The 21,549-nt window shown below is 42.0% G+C and overlaps 1 protein-coding gene across 2 annotated transcripts; it reads right to left on the bottom strand.

Moving 5' to 3' along the window:
• Nucleotides 1–90: 90 nt before the first annotated feature.
• On the bottom strand, nucleotides 91–11,521 carry scinla (scinderin like a). Of its 2 annotated transcripts, none has more exons than XM_042007032.1 (17): nucleotides 11,398–11,521; nucleotides 9,836–10,025; nucleotides 9,588–9,742; nucleotides 8,002–8,163; nucleotides 7,750–7,899; nucleotides 7,562–7,648; nucleotides 6,720–6,852; nucleotides 6,528–6,616; nucleotides 6,239–6,445; nucleotides 6,032–6,165; nucleotides 5,836–5,926; nucleotides 2,497–2,667; nucleotides 2,229–2,403; nucleotides 2,029–2,144; nucleotides 1,875–1,952; nucleotides 642–702; nucleotides 91–553 (listed from the first exon to the last, which is right to left on the bottom strand). In XM_042007032.1, the coding sequence occupies exons 2-17, from the start codon at nucleotides 10,011–10,013 to the stop codon at nucleotides 384–386; spliced, it is 2,157 nt and encodes a 718-aa protein (XP_041862966.1). In that variant the 5' UTR covers nucleotides 10,014–10,025; nucleotides 11,398–11,521; the 3' UTR covers nucleotides 91–383. The 2 variants fall into 2 exon arrangements, 1 of the variants encoding a protein (XP_041862966.1); XR_006012799.1 differs by lacking the exon at nucleotides 91–553 and adding an exon at nucleotides 1,216–1,373 and having other exon boundaries at nucleotides 667–702.
• Between the last annotated feature and the right edge of the window lie 10,028 nt (nucleotides 11,522–21,549).

The following is a 21,549-nucleotide window of genomic DNA, read 5'->3' as shown; positions in this document are numbered from 1 at the left end:
CTGCAGAGGGAGGATTTACACCAATGATAACAAGCCTTTTGTTGCAGGGAGCTGAAGATGTGGAAAACACCAGTCACTTGACTCCAGAAGCAGAGTGGTCGTATTTTTATTCAGAAGTTTCATGTCAAATCAAAATCAAGAAAGACATATTTTCATTGGTATGTTTACTTTTCCAAAACGTTTCCAGCTGGAGGACAGCACATCCGGTACTTTTTTAGAGGACATTTTTCAATTTATTGTTGGAAGCAAATCAATGACATGAAAACAAACAACAAAGAAAGTTCAAGAAATTTTCTCCTGCACCTACAAAAAGGTCTGAAATGCTGAGCTCACAAGGTTCTGATGCTGTTAGGTATAATAACATAACCTTTATGTTTTATCTTCTAATGCTTTTTGGTAAAGGCCTGCATGCACTTCAGGAGATCCTTGTCCCACATCTTGGGGTCCCAGGCATGGAACCAGCCGGTGAAGGAGGGGGGCTCATGCCCCTGCTTGATGGTGGTGATGGAGATACCACGGCGACCAGAGGGGTCCGAATTCACATAGTCTTGGGCTGAACAGAACACAAGGACATATTTGTGAACTGAAGTCTCTTTTATGATTTTTCTCTCCTCCAACAGTACAGCTATTTTTTTCCATACCAATCTTAGGTGCTCCAGTTTTTTCCACCATGTTGGCATCGTTGCCGATCCAAACAAAGATCTGGGGGGTGGGACAAATGAGTTTATAAGGGATGAAGAAAAGATCTATACTGGGTCCAATCTGGCCCGAGACATGAATGTAAAAATCACAGAGAAGATATTAAGTAATAATGAAAGTAACTTCAACATATTAATAAAAGTAACTGTAATCTCTAATATTTCCAGGTGAACCTCACGTTTTCTGTTTAAATGTAAAACGTTTCCAGGGCAGGAGGAGAACTTGTTCCATCTTTTCCATCTTTCTGACTTCATGTGACTTGAGTTTGTATGATGAGCTGAGTCAGTTCGGGCAGTCAGGATTACTACATGCATGTGGAAATGTACACGTATGGCATTTAAAATAACTTCTAGTTCCTCTGATCATCATGTGAAACAGGATTTTTCTCTTCCCTAAACCTGGAATTAAATGTTTGCTGATCTGTAAACTGGAATGAATGTGGAAATAAAAAGTATGTAAATGTGTAAATGTCAGGATTGTGTTTTACTATTATGTTGTCATATGTTCTTTGTGTACCTTGTAAGTCAGAGATCCCACTGGGCATGGTGGTGTTAATTGGAGATTCTCCTCACCTGGCAGTAATGGGAGATGCCACGCACCTGCTGCTGTCTGGCCTTACCAGCCTACTTAAGAGCCAGTTTGCAGTCTACTCGTCGCCAGATCGTTGCCTTACCCTAGTGGTACAACACCGGCCATTAAGTGATTTATTGACTGTTGTATGCAGTTTCGTTCATAACAGTGTTTTTGCCTTGTTTCCCTGCCCTACAGTGGAATGCTGTTTTTTCCAGTTGGAAGGACCTACCACAAGCTCTTCATTCTGGCCTGCTGTCCTGCCACCACCCTCTGCCTCAGTGACTTTCAAGGACTCTGTGACTACTCAAAATAAACTTGTTACTGCCTAACTAAATCCACCATCTGCTCCATCCTGGTTCCTGCCTGTCTTCCCACAAACCCTAACAGTAAATGAGGTCAAATACTGTAGAAACTTATTTTTCTCCAGAAAATTCAGGTTGTTCAGAATGTTTTCTTACAGGATAGTTTACGAAATATAAGCATCTTATTATTATTATGCTGTTACTTAACTGGAGGCCAGATTGAATGTGAGACCTGAACTAAAATGAGTTTGATCCCCTGAACTATATTACTGAAGTATTTCATTGTAAGTTTTGAAGTACCTGATCCCAGGTGTCCAGAATCATGACGTCGTCAGTTGCCAGATCGACCTGTGTGAAGTCACCAGGCACTTCTTCTGCCTAATAATTGAACAACATATAATAACTTATAAATAATGGAAGTACGTCCTGTCATAAATAAAACCTGAACACTCACCACCAGCCTGCCGGTCTTGTTCGAACAGCCAAACAGCCTCGGCGGTCTGACTGTTTTCTCCAGGGCCTTGGAGGTCTGGTAGTCTTTCTTGCCACCCAGTGCTGCCCAGAAACCAGCTGGCAACACAGAAACCAGGTTTTCACTGCGAAGTGTTTACTTTTCCATCTAGCAGTGATCCGTGCTTTGTTTTCATCGCTTACCCGGCTCCTTCGTCTCATCCACCTCAGAAGCGTTCCCACCCAGGAGGCTGGCTACATACTTCGCTGCAGCCATCTCATCTGGACTTGCTCCTTTTCCCTTCCACAGGAACAGGGAATTAGGATTCTTCAGCACAAACACATCGTTGGTGTTCAGAGAGGAGGCTGTGGGTACCACCTGATGGGTCGGTGAAACACAGAGTGAGAGAAAAATCGTGTTGTCTGTTCATTTAATGCCATCAGTTTAGGTCGGCTAACAAACAAGACGGACCTCAACAGCTCGTGTGGCTTTGGTGGAGCTCTGGCGGATATGGAAGAGCCGTGTGGTGCCAGGCTTGGTGTCACCACTCTTGCGGGATGTCCCACCCAGGTGGATGACCAAAGGTCTGTCCTTAAACAGGCTCACAAGATGAGGGGGCTCCTGGCCCTGGGTGACCCGAATCTGGAGAGACACAGCAGCGACTCAACCCGAATGTTACCAAAGTTAGCAAAGTTTCAAACCTAATGAAGCTAAGATGTTGTTCCTCAGAAATTTGGATTATTTTTAATCATTGGTTTCTTCTTTTTTTTTTTTTTTTTTTAAAAAACAATTTATTTATTGAAGTTTTCAAACAAAGTACAATATTTCAGAGTGAATACAAGTAACATTAGGCAGTAAACCGTCGGCCGCGGGTTAGATGGGATTTCCACCCCCACAATTCCTCTAACAATGTCCAGGACAGACCAGTACTGTTCCAAACATCTACACATCCAGAACATGTGGAGAAGGGATCCTATTTCAGTCTTACACCTGGGACAGTTTCAGAGAAGTTACTACTATTCTTTTGGAGACGATAAGGAGTCAAGTAAATCCTATGTATAAGATTGAATTGTTATAGTTTATGTCGGCTGTTATAGGAGAATGATTGAAAGCTACTATAAATCTCCTTCCATCCAGAGACCTTGAAGGCAGAACCAGTGTCCGTTTCCCACCTAAGTTTTGCATTAGAATCTTCATTTTCTTCCAGGTTCATTAGTGTATTATAAACGTAGGATTAGAAACCTCTGGTTATGGAGGCATAGACTGTGCTCCACTTACTAGTACACTGATATTAGCCTTCTGTCGATTTTTTCTCTTAGTCACTTCAATACTTACAGCGCTGTAATAAGTGGTAAAACTGAAACCGAGACCATGTCACCGAAAAAAAAAAAAAGACGGAGATAAAGATGAGAAGAACAAGCAAACCCCTTCACTGGGAGCTAACATTAGCAGCAACGATGACGGGCTAGTTTCTTTTAGCAGGAACATTAAACATTAATCAACATTACAGTGAATTTACAGTAAATTCAGTTCAATTAAATTTATTTGTATAGCACCAGTTCAAAACAACATAATCTCAGGGCACTTTAAGAGCATCATCAGTTCAAGCCAATTCATTGTGATCCAGTCAGTATTCATACAAGCTAATATATAATAAATAATAGCCTCGCTAATGAAAACCAACAGATTACAGCACGTCTGGACTTTGATCTAGTCCCTCATCCTGAGCTGCACAGGTCGACAGTGGAAAGGAAAAACCCTTTGAACAGGACGTAAAATCTTCCTATAGAACCAGAACCAGAACCAGAACCCAGGGAGGGTGGTTGGGGTGGAAAGGACAGGGAAGATTGATGTTCTCATTATCTTTGTCCAGTGAGCTGCAACAAGCCAGCAGTCACCTTAGTTTAGCTAACAGTCAGTATGTTAGTGTGTAAAGTTAACTAGTTAAAGCTAGTGGCTTTAGCTTTAGTTAAATGTATAGCTGCTAGCTTTAACTAACTACTAGCTTCAGCTAGTCAGCTAGTGGTTAGTTAAAGCTAGTGGCTTTAGCTTGACTTTTACCTCAGTGAGGAAAGAAACTAAGTGAACAAGATACAATCAATCCACATGACTTGGCTATTTTAATTTGGGTCATCCATGGCAGCAGCATGTCCATGTCAGTGATGACATGATTAATGAATGTGATGAGTCTGGTGAGTCTCATTTTTAGACGCATTTTTTAGGCTATTCATTCATTCATTCATTCATTCATTTTCTGTACTGCTTAGTAAGGCTGCATGAGTATGACCAAAGTAATAATCACAATTATTTTGATCAATATTGTAATCTGTCATGGTCCGCCTGATGGGGATAGGATCTAATATCTAGATTGCTAATACGCTCCACCTGTGCGGGGTTGTTTAAAGCAAGTGTGTGGCAACTCCTCGGTGCCAGATCATCTTGGTTCACCCCTGCACGTTCTTGGTTCTTCTGCCTGCCGACCTGTTTATGACCCCCGATCTGTTGGACCTGGATTTCTCGACACTGCCTAACCCCTGTCTGGGAACTGTTTTCAGATTTCTTGTATTTTTTGGATCTCAGACCTCTGGATTGTTTTAAGGATTTGGATATTGGATCACAAACTTAACTCCTCCAGCCAGAAGGAATTCACAGAAGCACTCATTGCAAGGCTCGACCTGAAAACTCCAGAACAGCTGACAGTTTTCCCCTGTACTAACATCATCTCTGTCCAGCAGAGTTCTTCTGTTCCCCAGCTGGATTTCCTCTGGTTGCTCTCGTCCATTCCCCGGTGAACTCTGTACTGCAGATTCCTCACATCCAGCTGGTACGTGATCACGTTCAGCAAACCAGTATTTTAACCCTGATCATTCATGCTATTAACGCCCGTTCTCATACGTCCACAGACAAGCAGACAGAAAGTGACCGGACGCTCCTGAATATTTACCTGTTTAAAATAAAAATCTCATTTACCAATCCTTGCCTCTCTGATCTTTACCGTGTCCAGTCTGCTGATTCGTGACAGTAATCACAATTATTAATCATGATCATTCACCGTGTTTGAATTTTTCGTATTTTTACTGCACCAATTATGAACAAATTATGTGGCAACAATTTTTAGTGAAAAATTAAACTTTAAATTAGAATAGATGATAAATAATCCAAAAATATACATTTACCATTAATTTTTGAGAAGTCAATGTAAATTATGGGGCTAGAAACGATGCTAAAAGAGCCGTTTGGGAGCCAAAAGAGCTGAACATCCATCACTAGTATATCTAGTTGTAATGGATGCTGCCATAAAGAGGGATGTCGTGAGAAAGGCAACAATTGATGAAAAGACAACCTAAAAATGTTTAGAACAGCAAAAAAGTTTAATTAAATTCTTCAGTCAATACTTGCTTTGTTTTTTAAGTTTAATTTTATTAAGTGTAATTTGTTTTTTAATTAGGAGTCTGCAACATGTCATAACACTTAACTTTTTTAATATTTATGTCGTACTCTTCATTAATAAAGATTAATATCTGGCGGTGAGCCAGCGCGGGATCAGCCAGCAGCAGTTTTGTACGTTTTGTTTTCAGCTTGGTGATGAAACAGAGGCGATCGTGTCCTGCTCTGAATGCTGCTGCTGCCTGAAGAACAAGGGAGGGTCTGCAGCACCCCCTCCTCATTGAAGAGTAAACTATACCTCTTTCATGTCTCTAAAAGTCTCCACTATCACCAGAAAAAGGCACTAGATTTGTCAAATGAGTAAACTGGCCTTTAAACAATATTTTCTGAATGAAAACAGAGTGAGTATCATCAGTGTCTCACCTGCGTAGCCACTCCTCCCATGGACTCGTCCAGGTTGACGGTGAGGAAGGCTGAAGCTGCCAGCTCATCCTGAGTACACTTCAGTCCTTGCCTTGTGTTCAGAACATTTTAACAAATTTTAACTTAAATGTTTTAAAATTGTCACTACATTCAAAAATCTCTTCAAACATATCAATTTCATCAATATTTCACCCACCAAGTGTAGATGAGATGCTTCTGTTTGCCTCCATTGTTATAGGAGTACAGCACCAGGTAGCAGTCGCCTCCGTAGAAATGTCCATAGCTGGACGGGTCCACGGGGGCTTTATCGCTTCCTTCCACGCGCCAGATCTGCAAACAGCCACCACAGTTACATGGAAACACTGATATTTGAAGCATGATTGCAGCCAAGCTATGGCCGTACCTGGACTTTCCCGGAGCCATCATCAACCATGCCATGCTGGGCAGCCATGATGTTGTTGCTGTGGAGTTTGGAGGGGTCAAAGGGAATCTGCTCCACCTTGGCAATGCGGCCTGCCGTGTAGGTCTGGCCTGTAGCCTCTCCCTCCAACCATCTATAGAAGAACTGCTTGAACATGGTGGTCTCCCCCCCAGCGGGCATCACCTGAACCTAAACAGAGAAGGTCTGTTCACTGCCAGGAAGAGCTGATGCTCTGGATGGAGCTCTGCAGCAGGCTTTCGTGGGATGTTACCTGTGTTTTCTGGGAGTAGTTGCGGTCTCTGATGAACTGATGTGCAGCGGTCAGCGCCGCTTTCCGCTCCTCTGTGTTCGCATTCCTCCCTGTGGTTCAGTTAACAAAGTCTGGTCAGATCGTAGAGACACTTGTTCTCAGACAGAAAGGCAGTACAGAGCAGAAGAGGAGGTAATATGTAGAGTCTACTACCTTTCCAGACAAATATATTATTATCAACCCCGTTGTCCAAGATGTAGCATTCACTCTGGGAGAGAATTTCTTGTTTAAAAGGGTTTCTGTCAGCCACCAAAGTCGTCTTCATGGAGCCAGCAGCATCAGATACCTGCCAGTGAGAGGGAGACGTCTCAAGAGGTCGTCCACTTTTCTTTCCGTCAGCTTTTTATTCAAATGAATGTGTCTAGCAGGGTCCAAAAGTCCGACATCGCATCAGTAACCTGTCAGTGTTTGTAAGGAAGGGTTCAACACTACTTTAACTCCACACTGAAGGATGGGTTTGCTTAAGCTGCATCAGAGGAAGATGCTGGGTCTTCTCTTCTGAGCTTATTTCAGTAAACTCACTGCTACCTTCCAGACAGCTTCCAGAAACATCTCCACCGTGGAGGTGAGAAATATAACATTGAGGTGTCAAACCACAGGTAATCTTTCATAGTTCTGTAGAATTTATTTTGTAGGGTCTTTAAAAGCTTCGGTCCCAGAGGATGAGCTTTTCAGAGCATGATGAAAACCATAACTCTGATCACTGCAGACCAGATACGGTGACTGACTTCCAGCATTACACAGACCTTGTTAAATCAGCTTCTGAAGGAACCACTGAGCAACTGAGACAGAGAAACAAAGTGGTTTTGATATTCCATCCACCCTCTAGCTCAGTGGTTGCCAGCCTGTTTTGTCTCTCCCTGTCATTCAAGCAAAAGCACGAGTAAAGACAATCTGAGAACATCTGAAGTTCACCCAGGACATTTTTCCAGAGATTCACTCTGTTCAGATGAGTTTCGATCAAGCCTCAGACCCAGCTGTACGTTTGTATTTACCAGATACAGAGACGCCTGGTTCTTCTTCGTCTGTTCTGCAGACGTATCACAACTTCCTGGTGGGAGCTGAGGCATGGGTCCAAGTTCCTAGAAATAAAAACAATATCCATGATTTTATTCTCAATATCCTTCTTCGAATCCCCATAAGTCAGACAAGCCGTGTGAGATGATTGGTTATAAAAGCTCACCCTGATGACGGCCTCTGGCTCAGCACCCTCTTCTACCATGTGCACTGCAGCACGCCCGCTTCTCTCGTTGTCACGGATATCGTTGGCCATCTGAGTGGTTTTCAGGCGCTCGTAGCGGTTGCTGTCACTTCCAGACCAGTGGTAGATGTCCTGTCGTTTCACCCAGCCGGACAGAGGCACAGAGGAGGGAAATGAATGTGTGCTGAATCACTGGGAGTCCTGGTTCGGTTAAAGCCTTCCAGTCTGTCTCACCTTTCCCAGGTCAATGATAAAGCAGTCTCCTCTGTTGAAGCTCCTCCAGGACATGTCCACCTCCGTGGCTTTGACCGTCCGACGACCTTTGACATGCAGCAGACGCTTCACATTCATGTCGTTAGTCACGACATGCTGGAAGCCCGAGGCGACTCCTCCTTTCTGGAAAAACAAACATTCAGGCTGTTCTGTCACTAACCCGCCGGCCCACGCGCTCGCTTGCATTCACTGTCAGGACTTTAGAGGACAAAATGTCCTCTTCCAAAAGACTGCGATGGAAAAGTTACAGATTCACATTTTTCTGGTTTTTTTTTTGTTCAGATCACTTTTTCAACTTCAGTTCTAATCAAAAATACCAAATATGGGACAATTGAAATGATTTTAACCCTTTAAATGCCAGTTTGATCACACAATGTCACTGTTCAAAAATCCCCCAAAAAGTGAAATAGTTTCCATATAATAGATAATAGATGGTGGACGATGGGGAGTTTAGCTTGTAGAACAAACTAAGACTGATCTTTAAATAAATCCCTAGTCGACCAAATGTTATTATATGGAAAATAAATGTTTTTTCCCATAAAAACAGTGTGAGTATGTCATCAAACTGGCACTTAAAGGGTTAAAACTATTTAAACAATTACATATTTGACCATTTCTTTTAGTACTGAACGGTTTGAACAAAAAGATGTTAATCCATCCTGCAAAAACCTGACAGGGAAGGAAACTGTCGTCGTCACCCATTGACCTCGAAGAAAAACTAAAACTGGAATTTCAAAGTTCTCCAAGGAAAACTATTTTTTTTCTTTTTAAAAACTTCCCTTATGGAACAGTGTCCAAACGTTGAGAGGAAATGAGCTGAAAGGAGAAAATTATTAAATGTAATAAGAAATTTAAACAAATATATTTTATTAGCAGCTTAGTTGAGCTTGAATTAAATCTGCCGACATCTCAAGCTCAGTCCTAACCAAAGGAAAGAAGAACTAATGCCTGCTGCACAGATTAAAATCTTCTGACTTCGTGGGTTTTCTTGGACCCACTGGGCCACCGAGACCAACGGCCAGTCTGACGCGTGACAGATGGAAAAGCCCAACTTTCCACCAGCACTCTGTGCTTTATAAAACACTTGTGTTGGAGCGAAACAGGATTTACTGCATCGATGTGCAGCAGAGAAATCCCACAGGATGATGAGGCCTCTACTGGCTTCAGCGTGGGTGTCAGAATCTGGTGAAACCATGGAGGTTTTAACGAAGATGCGATTAAAAATGACTTTGTTGTGTTTATGGAAGCAAACTTCCTGGGACATGTGCAGCCGTGTGGTGTTAACATTAACAGTATGTTTCCGTTCAGCTTGCTGCTGGTCCAGCTGTCTATGGAAACCTCTCCATGGAAAAGCTAAGGAAGCAACCGACCACAGCTCCTAAAATAACTCCACAAGTTCCACTTCCCAAATAAACACATATTACTCAGACAACCTTAACAGAAGTCAGTTCATTAACGTGCTTTCTCTGGATTAAGTTGTTTACTACAAAGAAATGTTCAAGTATGTGTTTACAGTGATTTCTGTGCTGAGAACAGGAATATTGCACCTTGTACTTGATGCCAGACTTGAAGTAACCCAGAAAGCTGACTGACTCTTGGTTCTGAAACTCATTGAACTGTACTGCAGCTCCTTTCAGGTGGTCATCCAGCTGGGTTATAAAAATGGCAGCAGCTCCACTCTCGTCCTTGGAAGCTTCACTGCCTGCAGAACAACATGAAGCAGAAAACATGAGTCCGAGTCCAGTGACGGGGTTTTCTACAGCGGACAGAATGCAAGCATGTAAATCTGCCGCACCAATCCATGAATGCATGTTGTAAGATGGAGCCGGGGTGGTGTAGAGCACGATGTATGCATCTCCAGTGTAGAAGTCTCCATAGAGCTGAGGAGGGATGGGCTTCAGGTCCATTTTCTCCACCCGCCATATCTGCAGACCGGGCTTCTTCCCTGCAGTCTGGAACTCTTTGTGTACCATGGTGCTCAGAGCCTGGCAGGAGAAAACCATCCAAATATCCACAACAAGTCTTCAGCAAACATAAAGATGACAGTTTTTATCCCACCAGCTGGTCAAGTCAGTGTTATGGTTGGCAGAAATTCACCTTTGCAGTCTAAATTAGATTTTATTTCACTTTCTTCCTTCTTATCTTAATCGTTCAGTGCTGCAGCCACCTTCCTGCCACTGATAATCACCCTGCAGCCGTTCCAGGGCGCTTCAAAGGAAACCTGGCGTGTAAACTACAGCTTCCAGAGTCCATTTAAAGCAGATCTGGCCCCAGGCACAAGCAAACAGAGCTGCTGTTGGGGGCACCAAATGCATGTGAAAGCTTGTGATATCTTTATTTTTGAATGATGAAATCACTGATAAAACCAGCACTATTTTCATGGTTGACACAAATAATGCTGGTTTTATCAGGTCCTGTTGTGGTTGCCGCCTCTGTCGCATGGTGCATGTGCACAGTTTTCTTCACCACAGAGCACTAGAATCTCTGAGGTTCACTAACGTAAGAAGTCGATGAATCTGTTCCATCGCTTCATGATAAAAACTTTGCTTAAACCCTGTTTTATATGATTTAAAACTGGTGTTCGGCCCCTTGGTGGATACCTTGGGTACTACAGTAATTGTAACATCACAAAGTAACAAATATGCAAATTATTATTGTTGTTTTTAATAATATTTTGTTCAGATAAACAAAAAAAGAAAGACTTTTCTTCTCATGACTTCTGGGGTCAGGCTTTAAAGGGTCGACTTACATTTTCACCACTCTCACTCTAAATATTTAAAAATGCAAATTAATGCTAAATGATGTTTTTTATTTTATTTTATTTGTTACCCCATTACATTTAAAAGTAAAGTCAGTGATTTGATACGGCAACTACAAATAAAGCGAATGAATTGATATTTGCCGTGTATGCCATGCACCAGTGGTGCTGTGGTAGTCAGAGGGGCCCCCTAATTATGTTCTGCCAAGGGCCCCATAAAAGCTTGATCTGGCCCTGCTTTCAAGTACTCAGCTTTTCCAGAAGCTTTATTCTATTTTATCTATTCTGCAGCGTATTGTAATACTGGCTTGGATAGTTCATTAAAGCGATTAGATGCAGCAGGGTGAGCTACAAACTGCTGCAGGGTGTGAGTGTGGTATTCTGGAAACAAAACTTTCCGTCTGATTCTTATAGACAGCTACGCAGTAATCACACACACAGAGCAGTCACACCCAGGACTGGCAGAAACGTTTTGGTTGCTTGAATCTGGCAGCGTGCATGTCAGTGGACATGATGCTGTTTGACAAATGCTGAATGGAAAGAGCTCGAGCAGCATTGCTGAAAGCACGAAACAGGCAGAAAAAGAAATGTTTCCTCACCTGCGACGAGAAGTCAGATGCTGGGTGTGGAGAAGCTGTGCTGTTGTTCTTCCAGGTTTCTGCAGGTTGCCAGCACTCACGTCTGTTTTTAACCGCTCAGACATCCACCCACAGATGGAGAGGCGTATTCCGCCCGCCCAGCCCAGCCTGAAAATAAGCCACAAAACTCCTGTTATGCTGCAAGATTTCTGAACGAGAAATCATGAACACATGAAATGACTTAAGAACACGTTTTGAGGCGCACTGTCATCATTATTTATTTAAAATCTTCTGTATACAGACACAGCTCATCTCAGAGGGGAGCAAAAAAGTTGTTTTTAATTCACAACAAATGAATGAACTTTTAATCATTTTATTAAAACTGATTTCTGGATGCTGAATGATGTTTTAACTTGAGTCTTTACTCATACTGAAGCTTTTTGTTTTCTATTAATTTAACCAGAATATCTCAGTTCTTGGTTCTCTGCTGGAGCAAAAATGCACCATCACAAACATTTCTGCATTTCTACTAAAATCCAGCACTCAGTTTAAGATATTTATATTCTACATACGTTTTCTGCTGCTTCGATATTTACCTGACCCTGTCCTCCATTTGTCTCACAGCTTCAGCTAAATCAAAGTGTAGTTCTTATTTACAAAATATTCAACTAGAATTGAACATTTATGTATTAATTAAATATTCTACCCAGCATTAAAAAGTAGCCAAACTTTCCACCATAAATTATTCCCTGAATTCCTGTTACATCCCACGTCAGTGACAAAGGTCATACAATAAAATGACAGTCATAAGGGCCATGTTCATACAAGAAGTCTTTTGTTCAGGAACCTTTAAGATCTTAGATCAGAATAGATTTAGAAACAGGACGTCGAACACAACGAAACAGGAGCTGATTGTTGGAGTACTTGGAACTGCAAAGCTTTCATGCATTCAGTTTGTACGAGCAGCTTTCTCACAGCTGATGCTGGTTTAACTTCTATAGTTTTTTTTATTTAATTTACAGGCAAATAACAAAACTCAATTTAAAAATAATAATAATAAAAAATCCCATTGCAGGAAATCTGACTCACAGGAAGATCTTTTTTAATCTTTTTATCATATATCCAGACCTTCTGCATCACTTTATAGTAAAAATCCTGTTGTACACGATCTGCTACTTCCTCTACCCTCTGGTGGATACAATAATAACACAATTCAATCATTTTGACATATCACACGGTATTAAACGGTAAATATACAAAAATGATTTTTAACATCTTGTTAAAAAGTCAAATAAAGACTTTGGATAAAAAAATAGACTTTTGGGCTTTAAAGGGCTAATATATTCTAAAAACCAAAACGTTTGATTAAACTGGAGTCATGGTTAGAAGAAGCCATTAAAGGGAAAGACATTAATGGCTCAGAGTTTCTGTACTGTGGAAAGATAAAAAATATCTGAGCGGAAGGATGTGTAATACCGACAACAGCTGGACATCTCTTGGATCTTTGTAGGTGCCTACACCCCCTCTCCTCGGCCTCCACAGTTGATTTAGCAATCACCCTGTTGTTGTTCTTGTTTGAGACTGAGATTTGCAGCTGGGATTGTTTAGCACTGGCCTGTCAGCACCTCTGGCTTGTCGCCACACTGAAGCCCATGTGGCAGCTTGACAGAGAAAGAAAGCAAAAATCGCTCCTCTGAGCTGGGGCAGTCGCCTCAGGTCAGGACTGGCTCCATCACTCCCACTGTCAGAGCTGCATCAGCACATTCTGCCTCATTGTGCCAAGTACACAACCCTGTCCCAATCTCAGACATACCATCTCTACTCCACCAAGAACAAACACATACCCAATGCTGAGCACAAAGACCGCCAACCGCAGGCAACCTGTTCTTACTTGTGTGGGCTAAAACTCTCTTGCATTATATGTTGCATAACTCTGCAGGATATGGGCTGTTATCATAACCAAGGGGGCTATAAAGTTTCACACAAAAGCACAGTTCACCCTCTGTAACATTATTCAGAATCATATGGAGCTTTCTAATAACTGGGATTCTTACTTGTGGAACATGAGAAAAACAATGCAATACAAAGATCTAGGAGTCAAAAATCCTTGCAGCTGCCTCGCACTTTTAATTTCCTGCTGCAGCTGTTGTTCATGTAAAGGAGCTTTGGCAGCTGGTAACAGATCAGACCTGCTGCTAATATATCTATGACTTCCATCAAGAGCTCTGGTTGTTCTGAATGTGATTAACCTTTTCTTGACCAGGTAAACTCACCTGGAACACAAAAGAAAATGTAAATGTTGTCTTCCACTAAAATAAAACATACTTTAATTAGAAAGCTGAGCATTACAGTCCAATTCACCTAGGAACGTGTAAAATGATTATTGGAATGAGTAAAGTAATCCCAGGAATGAGTAAAGCAAGCCTAGGGATGAGTAAAGTAATTCCAGGAATAAGTAAAGTCATCCTAGGATTGAGAAAAGTAATCCTCGTAATGAGTAAAGTAGTCCTAGGAATAAGTAAAGTAATCCAAGTAATGAGTAAAGTGATCCTAGGAATGAGTACAGTAATCCTAGGAATTAGTGAAGTAGTTGTGGGAATTAATAAAGTAGTCCTAGGAATAAGTAAAGTAATTCCAGGTATGAGTAGAGTAGTCCCAGAAATGAGTAAAGTAATCCCTGGAATGAGTAAAACAATCCAAGGAATGAGTAAAGTAATCCCAGGAATGAGTAAAGTAATCCTAGGAAAGAGTTTGTAATCCAAGAATGCATGCAGTAGTCCTAGGAAAAAGTAAAGTTTTCCTAGGAATGAGTAAAGCAATCCTAGGAATGAGTAAAGTAGTCCTAGCAATGAGTAAAGTAATTCTAGGAATGAGTAAAGTTATCCCAGGATTGAGTAAACTAATCCTAGGAAAGAGTAAAGTAATCCAAGGAATGGATGAAGTAGTCCTAGGAAAAAGTAAAGTAATCCTAGGAATGAGTAAAGTAATCATAGGATTGAGTAAAATAATCCTAGGATTGAGTAAAGTAATCCAAGAAATGAGTAAAGTAATCCTAGGAATGAGTGACGTAATCCCAGGAATGAGTAACGTAGTCCTAGGAATTAGTGAAGTAGTCCTAGGAAAGAGTAATATGATCATAGGAATGAGTATAGTAATCCAAGAAATGAGTAAAGTAATCCTAGGAATGAGTGACGTAATCCCAGGAATGAGTAACGTAGTCCTAGGAATTAGTGAAGTATTCCTAGGAAAGAGTAATATGATCATAGGAATGAGTAAAATAATCCCTGGTATGAGTAACGTAATCCCAGCAATGAGTAAAGTAATTCTAAGAATGAGTGAGTAAACTAATCCCAGGAATGAGTAAAGTAATCCCAGGAGTGAGTAAATTATTACTAGGAATAAGTAAAGTAATCCCAGGAATGAGTAAAGTAATCCTAGAAATGAGTACAGTAATCCTAGTAATGAGTAAATTAATCCCAGGAATGAGTAAAAAAATCAGAGGAGTGAGTAAAGTATTCCATGGAATTAGTAAAGTAATCCTAGGAATAAGTAAAGTAATCCAATTAATGAGTAAAGTGATCCTAGGAATGAGTACAGTAATCTTAGGAATAAGTGAAGTAGTTGTGGGAATTAATAAAGTAGTCCTCGGAATAAGTAAAGTAATTCCAGGTATGAGTAGAGTAGTCCCAGAAATGAGTAAATTAATCCCTGGAATGATTAAAACAATCCAAGGAATAAGTAAAGTAATTCCAGGTATGAGTAGAGTAGTCCCAGAAATGAGTAAAATAATCCCTGGAATGATTAAAACAATCCAAGGAATGAGTAAAGTAATCCTAGGAAAGAGTAAAGCAATCCTAGAATGAGTAAAGTAGTCCTAGCAATCAGTAAATTAATTCTAGGAATGAGTAAAGTTATCCCAGGATTGAGTAAACTAATCCTAGGAATGAGCAAAATATTCATATGAATTAGTAAAGTAATTCCAGGAATGAGTAAAGTAATCCCAGGAGTGAGTAAATTATTCCTTGGGATAAGTAAAGTAATCCCAGGAATAAGTAAAGTAATCCCAGGAATGAGTAAAGTGATCCTAGGAATGAGTAAATGAATCCCTGGAATGAGTAAAGTAATCCCAGGAATGAGTAAAGTAGTCCTAGCAATGAGCAAAGTAATTCTAGGAATGAGCAAAGTTATCCCAGGATTGAGTAAACTAATCCTAGGAATGAGTAAAGTAATCCTTGGAATGAGTAAAGTAATCCTAGGAATGAATAAAATAATTACAGGTATGAGTAAAGTAATCCCAGAAATGAGTAAAGTAACTGATGACAACCTGTGCTAGAGTCGAATTCAGAAAGTCTTGGTTTGGTTTGCATGTGCTTGCTCGGTCGAGTCTTGTAGCCGAGCTTGTCCTTGCATGTTGCTATGCTACATGTTAGCATCGTTGCTTCCTGATCTATTCAGACATCTTCCAACAGTATGATCTCATGCTGCCTCCTGCACTGGCCGTCTACACAGGAAGAGGTATAAGGGAAAGCTTAACATTTGTAGAAGTGTATTTCTTTGATTTCTCACCAGGAATCTTGACATTTCTGCTTTAGTTCGTTAGAAAGATAATATTAGGTCCCTCCCCTCCTTCCTCTCAGGTGGGAAAATATCCAAACACAATGTGTTCTACAACTGGTCGTTCAGTTACCAAATTTGGATCATTGAAAAGATAAATAGAAGAAGCCAGCAACTTTTTCTTTTCAATATATTTCTTTTTTAATATATTTAGATGAATACTGGAGGCAATATTGTTGGATCATGTGCAATCCTTCTAAACCCTGATATAACACCCTGCCTTTCATTTAGTAAGGTTTTCTTTAGACGTATACGGGATTTATACTGGATCCTAGGAGGGAGGACAATAACCTGACACCAATACAGCATAATGCTGCGAGGGAAGAGGAATTTGTGTGAGTTCATCTTAAGAGTACAGTTGAAAAGCAGGTCAGGATCAAGGATACATGAAAGCATTTGTTGTGTGGTGAGAGGATACTTTAGTGAAAAATATTCCTGACTGCATTAACAAGAAAAAACAAACATTGTAAGTAAAAATGAGTTGTGTTGCATTTGTTTGTAAGTTTTTTGTTTGTAAATAGAAGTACTACCCATTAAATATTTTTTTCTTGGGATGAACTGATACAACATTTTCTTTAAACAGAGTACCAGATACTTACATCTGGGTACTTGCCGATACCAAGTACCAGCCGGTCAGGCCTGGCAGACCCAAGCATGTTGTGAAGGTCTGTTGGTAACGTCTGGCAGGGTCCCCTATCAGAAAGAGTTTCAACTCCCATCTCCGGCAGAGCTTCAACCATGTCCCGGGTGAGGCAGGGGACATTAAGCCCGAGTGGGCTGTGTTCCGTGCTTCTATTGTCGAGGTGGCCAGCTGCAGCTGAGGTCGTAAGGTCGTCGGTGCCTGTTGTGGCGGTAACCCCCGAGCTTGTTGGTGGACACCGCCAGTAAGGAGTCCTATCAGGCCTTTATGGCCTGTGGGACTCCAGAGGCAGCTGATGGGTATCGGCGGGCTAAGTTGAGCTCAGCTTCGGCAGTCGCTAAGGCAAAAACTCGGGCATGGGAGAAGTTTGGAGAGGCCATGGAGAATGACTTCCGGACGGCTTCGAAGAGATTCTGGTCCACCATCCGGCGGCTCAGGAGGGGAAGGCGGTGCTCCGTCAACACTGTGTACAGTGGGGATGGGGGGCTGCTGACCTCAACTCAGGACATTGTGAGGCGGTGGAGGGAATACTTCGAAGACCTTCTCAATCCCACCAACACGTCTTTCGATGAGGAAGCAGAGTCTGGGGTAGCTGGTGCTGGCTCTCCCATCACTGGGGCTGAGGTCACTGAGGTGGTTAAAAAGCTCCTTGGAGGCAAGGCTCTGAATGCCGTAGGGCTGTCTTGGCTGACACGCCTCTGCAGCATCGCATGGACATCGGGGACAGTTCCCCTGGACTGGAAGACTGGGTTGATGTTCCCCTCTGCAAAAACGGGGGACCGAAGGGTGTGCTCCAACTACAGGGGGATCACACTCCTCAGCCTCCCTGGTAAGGTCTATTCAGGGGTGCTGGAGAGGAGAGTCCGTCGGATAGTCCAACCTTGGATTGAGGAGGAGCAATATGGTTTTCGTCCCGGTCGTGGAACAGTGGACCAGCTCTACACCCTCTTCAGGGTCTTTGAAGGGGCATGGGAGTTTGTCCAACCAGTGTCAGAGCTTGGTCCGCATTGCAGTAAATCAGAATCCTTTCCAGTGCATGTTGGACTCCGCCAAGGCTGCCCTTTGTCACCGATTCTGTTCATAACCTTTATGGACAGAATTTCTCGGCGCAGCTGAGGTGTTGAGGGGAGCTTCATCGGGCCGTGATCTTCAGCTCTCACTGGAGCGATTAGCAGCCGAGTGTGAAGCGGCTGGGATGAGAATCAGCACCTCCAAGTCCGAGACCATGGTCCTCAGCCGATAAATGGTGGAGTGCTCTGTCCCGGTCTGTGATAGGGTCCTGCCCCAAGTGGAGTAGTTCATGTATTTTGGGGTCTTGTTCACGAGTGAGGGAAGGATGGAGCGGGAGATGGACAGGCGGATCGGTGCGGCGTCTGCAGTGATGTGGACTCTGCATCGGTCTGTCGTGGTGAAGAAGGAGCTGAGCCAAAAGGCAAAGCTCTCGATTTACCGGTCGATCTACGTTCCTACCCTCACCTATGGTCACCAGCTGTGGGTAGTGACCGAAAGATCCATATTGCGAATACAAGCGGCTGAAATAAGTTTCCTCCGCAGGGTGGCCGGGCTCTCCCTTAGAGATAGGGTGAGAAGCTCGGTGATCCGGGAGGGGCTCAGAGTAGAGCCGCTGCTCCTCCACATCGAGATGAGCCAGATGAGGTGGCTCGGGCGTCTGGTTAGGATGCCTCCTGCACGCCTCCTTGGTGAGGTGTTCCGGGCACGTCCTACCAGAAAGAGGCCCCGGGGAAGACCCAGGACACCCTGGACGGACTACATCTCGCTGCTGGCCTGGGAACACCTCGGGATCCCTCCGGATGAGCTGGTGAATGTGGCCGGGGAGAGGGAAGTCTGGGTTTCCCTGCTTAGGCAGCTGCTCCCGCAACCCGACTCTGGATAAGCAGCAGAAAATGGATGGAGGCATGGACCAAGTACCAGCAGCTGGGGCCCCAGAGAAATCCAGTCAAATAACAGAAAAAAATCAAATTACAGTAAAATATTAAAAAGTAAAGATGCAGTTTATGCCTTTACTTTGACATGGAATCTTTTGTTTTACTAAATATTTAATGAAGGATGTTAGCATGTAAAATTACAATAAAATCACATATAGATTTCAAAATTGCAAAAAAATGTTTTAAACATAAATGTTTTACCGAAGATTGCTGTTATTAATTTATATAATGTGGAAGATTTTTGTGTTTATTCAGTATGTAACATAAAACAAAGAAAATATATGTGTCTGTAAAGTGTCCTGAGATGACTCCTTGTAAAGTGATGATATAGAAATTAAGCTGAATTGAATTGTTCAAGCTAAAAATGGATTTTTCTTAGCCTTTCAGGTAGATTTTCCTTCAGTTTCTGGCCTCCATTCGGGTCGTGTTTCCACAAATACTCTGAGTTTTTGTAAAAAAGTGAAATTCGTTTTTAAATCTTTCTTAAATGTCAACAGAATACCAGGGACACATTTACGACCCTTTCAGGTCAATAGTGGACAAAAATAATCACTCCCGGAGATTCTTTTCATAAACCATTACAGATTTAAATTATTTTCAGAAATTTCTTTTGCTCATATAACTCTGTCAACTTCAGTCCAAATCAATATATCTTCAGTCATTCAGATTTCTTGACCCCTTTCAAAGCCACTTACTCCCATGAAAACAGTGACTTTGTGTATTAAAAGTGCCATTTAAAGAGTTTGAATCAGGGGCAGTGTGTAGCTCATCTGGTTGACTGGCTGCTCCATGTACAGCGACCACATCTGCAGCCAGCCCAGGTTTGCGCCCCAGCTGGGGGTAACTCGGTGCAGGTCCCCCCTGCTCTCTCCCTGACCCACATTTTCTGTCCAGCTGCTGTTTGAATGAAGACTACCAGAGCCCAAAAATCCTTAAAAAACAATGTTAAAATCTTTTGAATAATTACATGGATGGATGGATCACCCAGAACACCACAGCCTAATACAGCCTACATAATGGTGCTGGCCACCACAGACTAGAAGAACATCTCCAGCAGTTTGCCTCAGACATTAAGGGATCTGAGCTTCCTGAAGAAGGAGAGTCTGCTCCTCCCCTTCCTGTACACAGCATCTGTGTTGATCCTCCAGTCCAGTCTGCTGTCCAAGTCCACAACCTCCACCTCCTCACCAGGATAGTCAATAACCATCTCCTTCGTCTTGTTCACATTCAGAAGGAGACAGTTAGAAACTGAAGTAATGCAGCAGTAATACAAAAAAGAGGGGGAGATTCCAGAGTACAATACATTAAACAGTACCATATACTAGACAATCCCACATCTCCCACCAACATGTCTGTGACAAGAGTTTAAAGGAGGCAGGTTGACGAGGGCCTGAAGCTTGATTGTTTCTTTAATTTGATTCCAAGTAAAGAGAACAGAGCACATGAATGCCCACTTCCCCAGCTCAGACACAGACCTGGGTTCACAGCTGCATTGGACAGGGACAGCCAGCCGACTTTAGCATACAACGTACAGTGGTGTGTTTGTGATTTACAGCCAGCGTGGTACACAGTTTCCAGCATTTGTAAGGAGGTTGCAGTGGCATTCATGTAAGGCGCAAGTAAATCTAAACTAAGCATCTGTTTATGCGAGCCACTCCTAAAGATCCTTACGTATGTGAAAAATCCAGAGATAACAATGTACCGTGGTTGTGATCACCACATTCATTGTTATGACGCCTGTTTGGGGCTGGTTGGTTTCAGCACATGATCCAAAGCTGTCATAACAAGAACATCTTTCATAGCTCTGCCAGACAATATGCTTTTTGTTGATTTCTTCTGTTCTTCATATGCAGTAAACTTAGCAGCCGTGAACACAAACAAACCAAACCATTCTTTAAACTCACTGCAGTTATTTCAGCAGAGCTTTCCCAATCGTTATGTGGCTTCACACAAACAGAAGGACATCTGAAGGGATGCACTCAGACTTCATAGCAGGTGTGGCCAGCAGTTCCTGATACAACAAGTCCTAAATACAGCTGAAACATCTCTGTGAGCTCATCAGACAGACCCTGCTGGGAATCTTTAACCAGCCACCATCATCTCATGATAAAGATCTTAGTGAAAAATAAATTCAGATGTGGACAGAAATGAATGTTGTGACTGGAATAGGCTAACTGAAACACTAATCTAGATCAGTGGCTTTTTACAAATCACTTTAGGTTCTCCGGGTTTTGACTGATATTAAATCCAGACACAGAGACCAGAACTTTCCATCAGACTCCAGCAGGTTAGATCCAGATTAAACGAGTATGTATTGTTCTGTGGTGACAGCTTGTAGAAGCAGTTTATGATCAGAATGGATGTTCAAACTTCACTGAGGCCTTATAACCACAAGGCTGAGACTATTTATACTTTGATTTTTCCTTTCTATACCACATAAACATGGTTTTCTTTAGTACAGCCTCTCCACTATGATGTGATCAGTTTTTCCACTTCAACCTAGTCTGATAACAAATTTGGCCCAAAAAGCACAAATCATCAAATCTGAATTAAAAAGCAAAGTTTATAATGATGAAACCCAGAAACAGCTGGCATACTAGACAGGGTGTAAAGGTAGAGCTATTATCCTTGGATCTATCATCACCCTGGCGTGATGGCATCACGTCTTTACCAAACCCTGTCAGCGTCACTGGAAAGTTAACATCTAAAATTCTCTCCCAGCTTGATGTTGATGGTTGGAATTTGGTAATAATATTATCTGATATTCACAGATTACTCAGGTTACTCTTGAAATTAAATTAAAATGAAAAATGCTTTATTAATTGCAATGGGAAATTGCAAATGGATTTAAATGACAAATCCTACATGTTACCACTAGAGGGAGTGTGAGTACTGCCAGTAGTACCACAGTTTGAAGACTATTTAGGTAAATGTTGATAAAGTGATTATTAGTGTGAATAGTCTTGTCCAGGC

This window comes from Melanotaenia boesemani, chromosome 14 (genome assembly GCF_017639745.1).
Source record: "Melanotaenia boesemani isolate fMelBoe1 chromosome 14, fMelBoe1.pri, whole genome shotgun sequence".
NCBI lineage: Eukaryota > Metazoa > Chordata > Actinopteri > Atheriniformes > Melanotaeniidae > Melanotaenia > Melanotaenia boesemani.
Note: the sequence above shows the minus strand (reverse complement) of the source record. Positions and strands in the feature narration are given on the sequence as shown.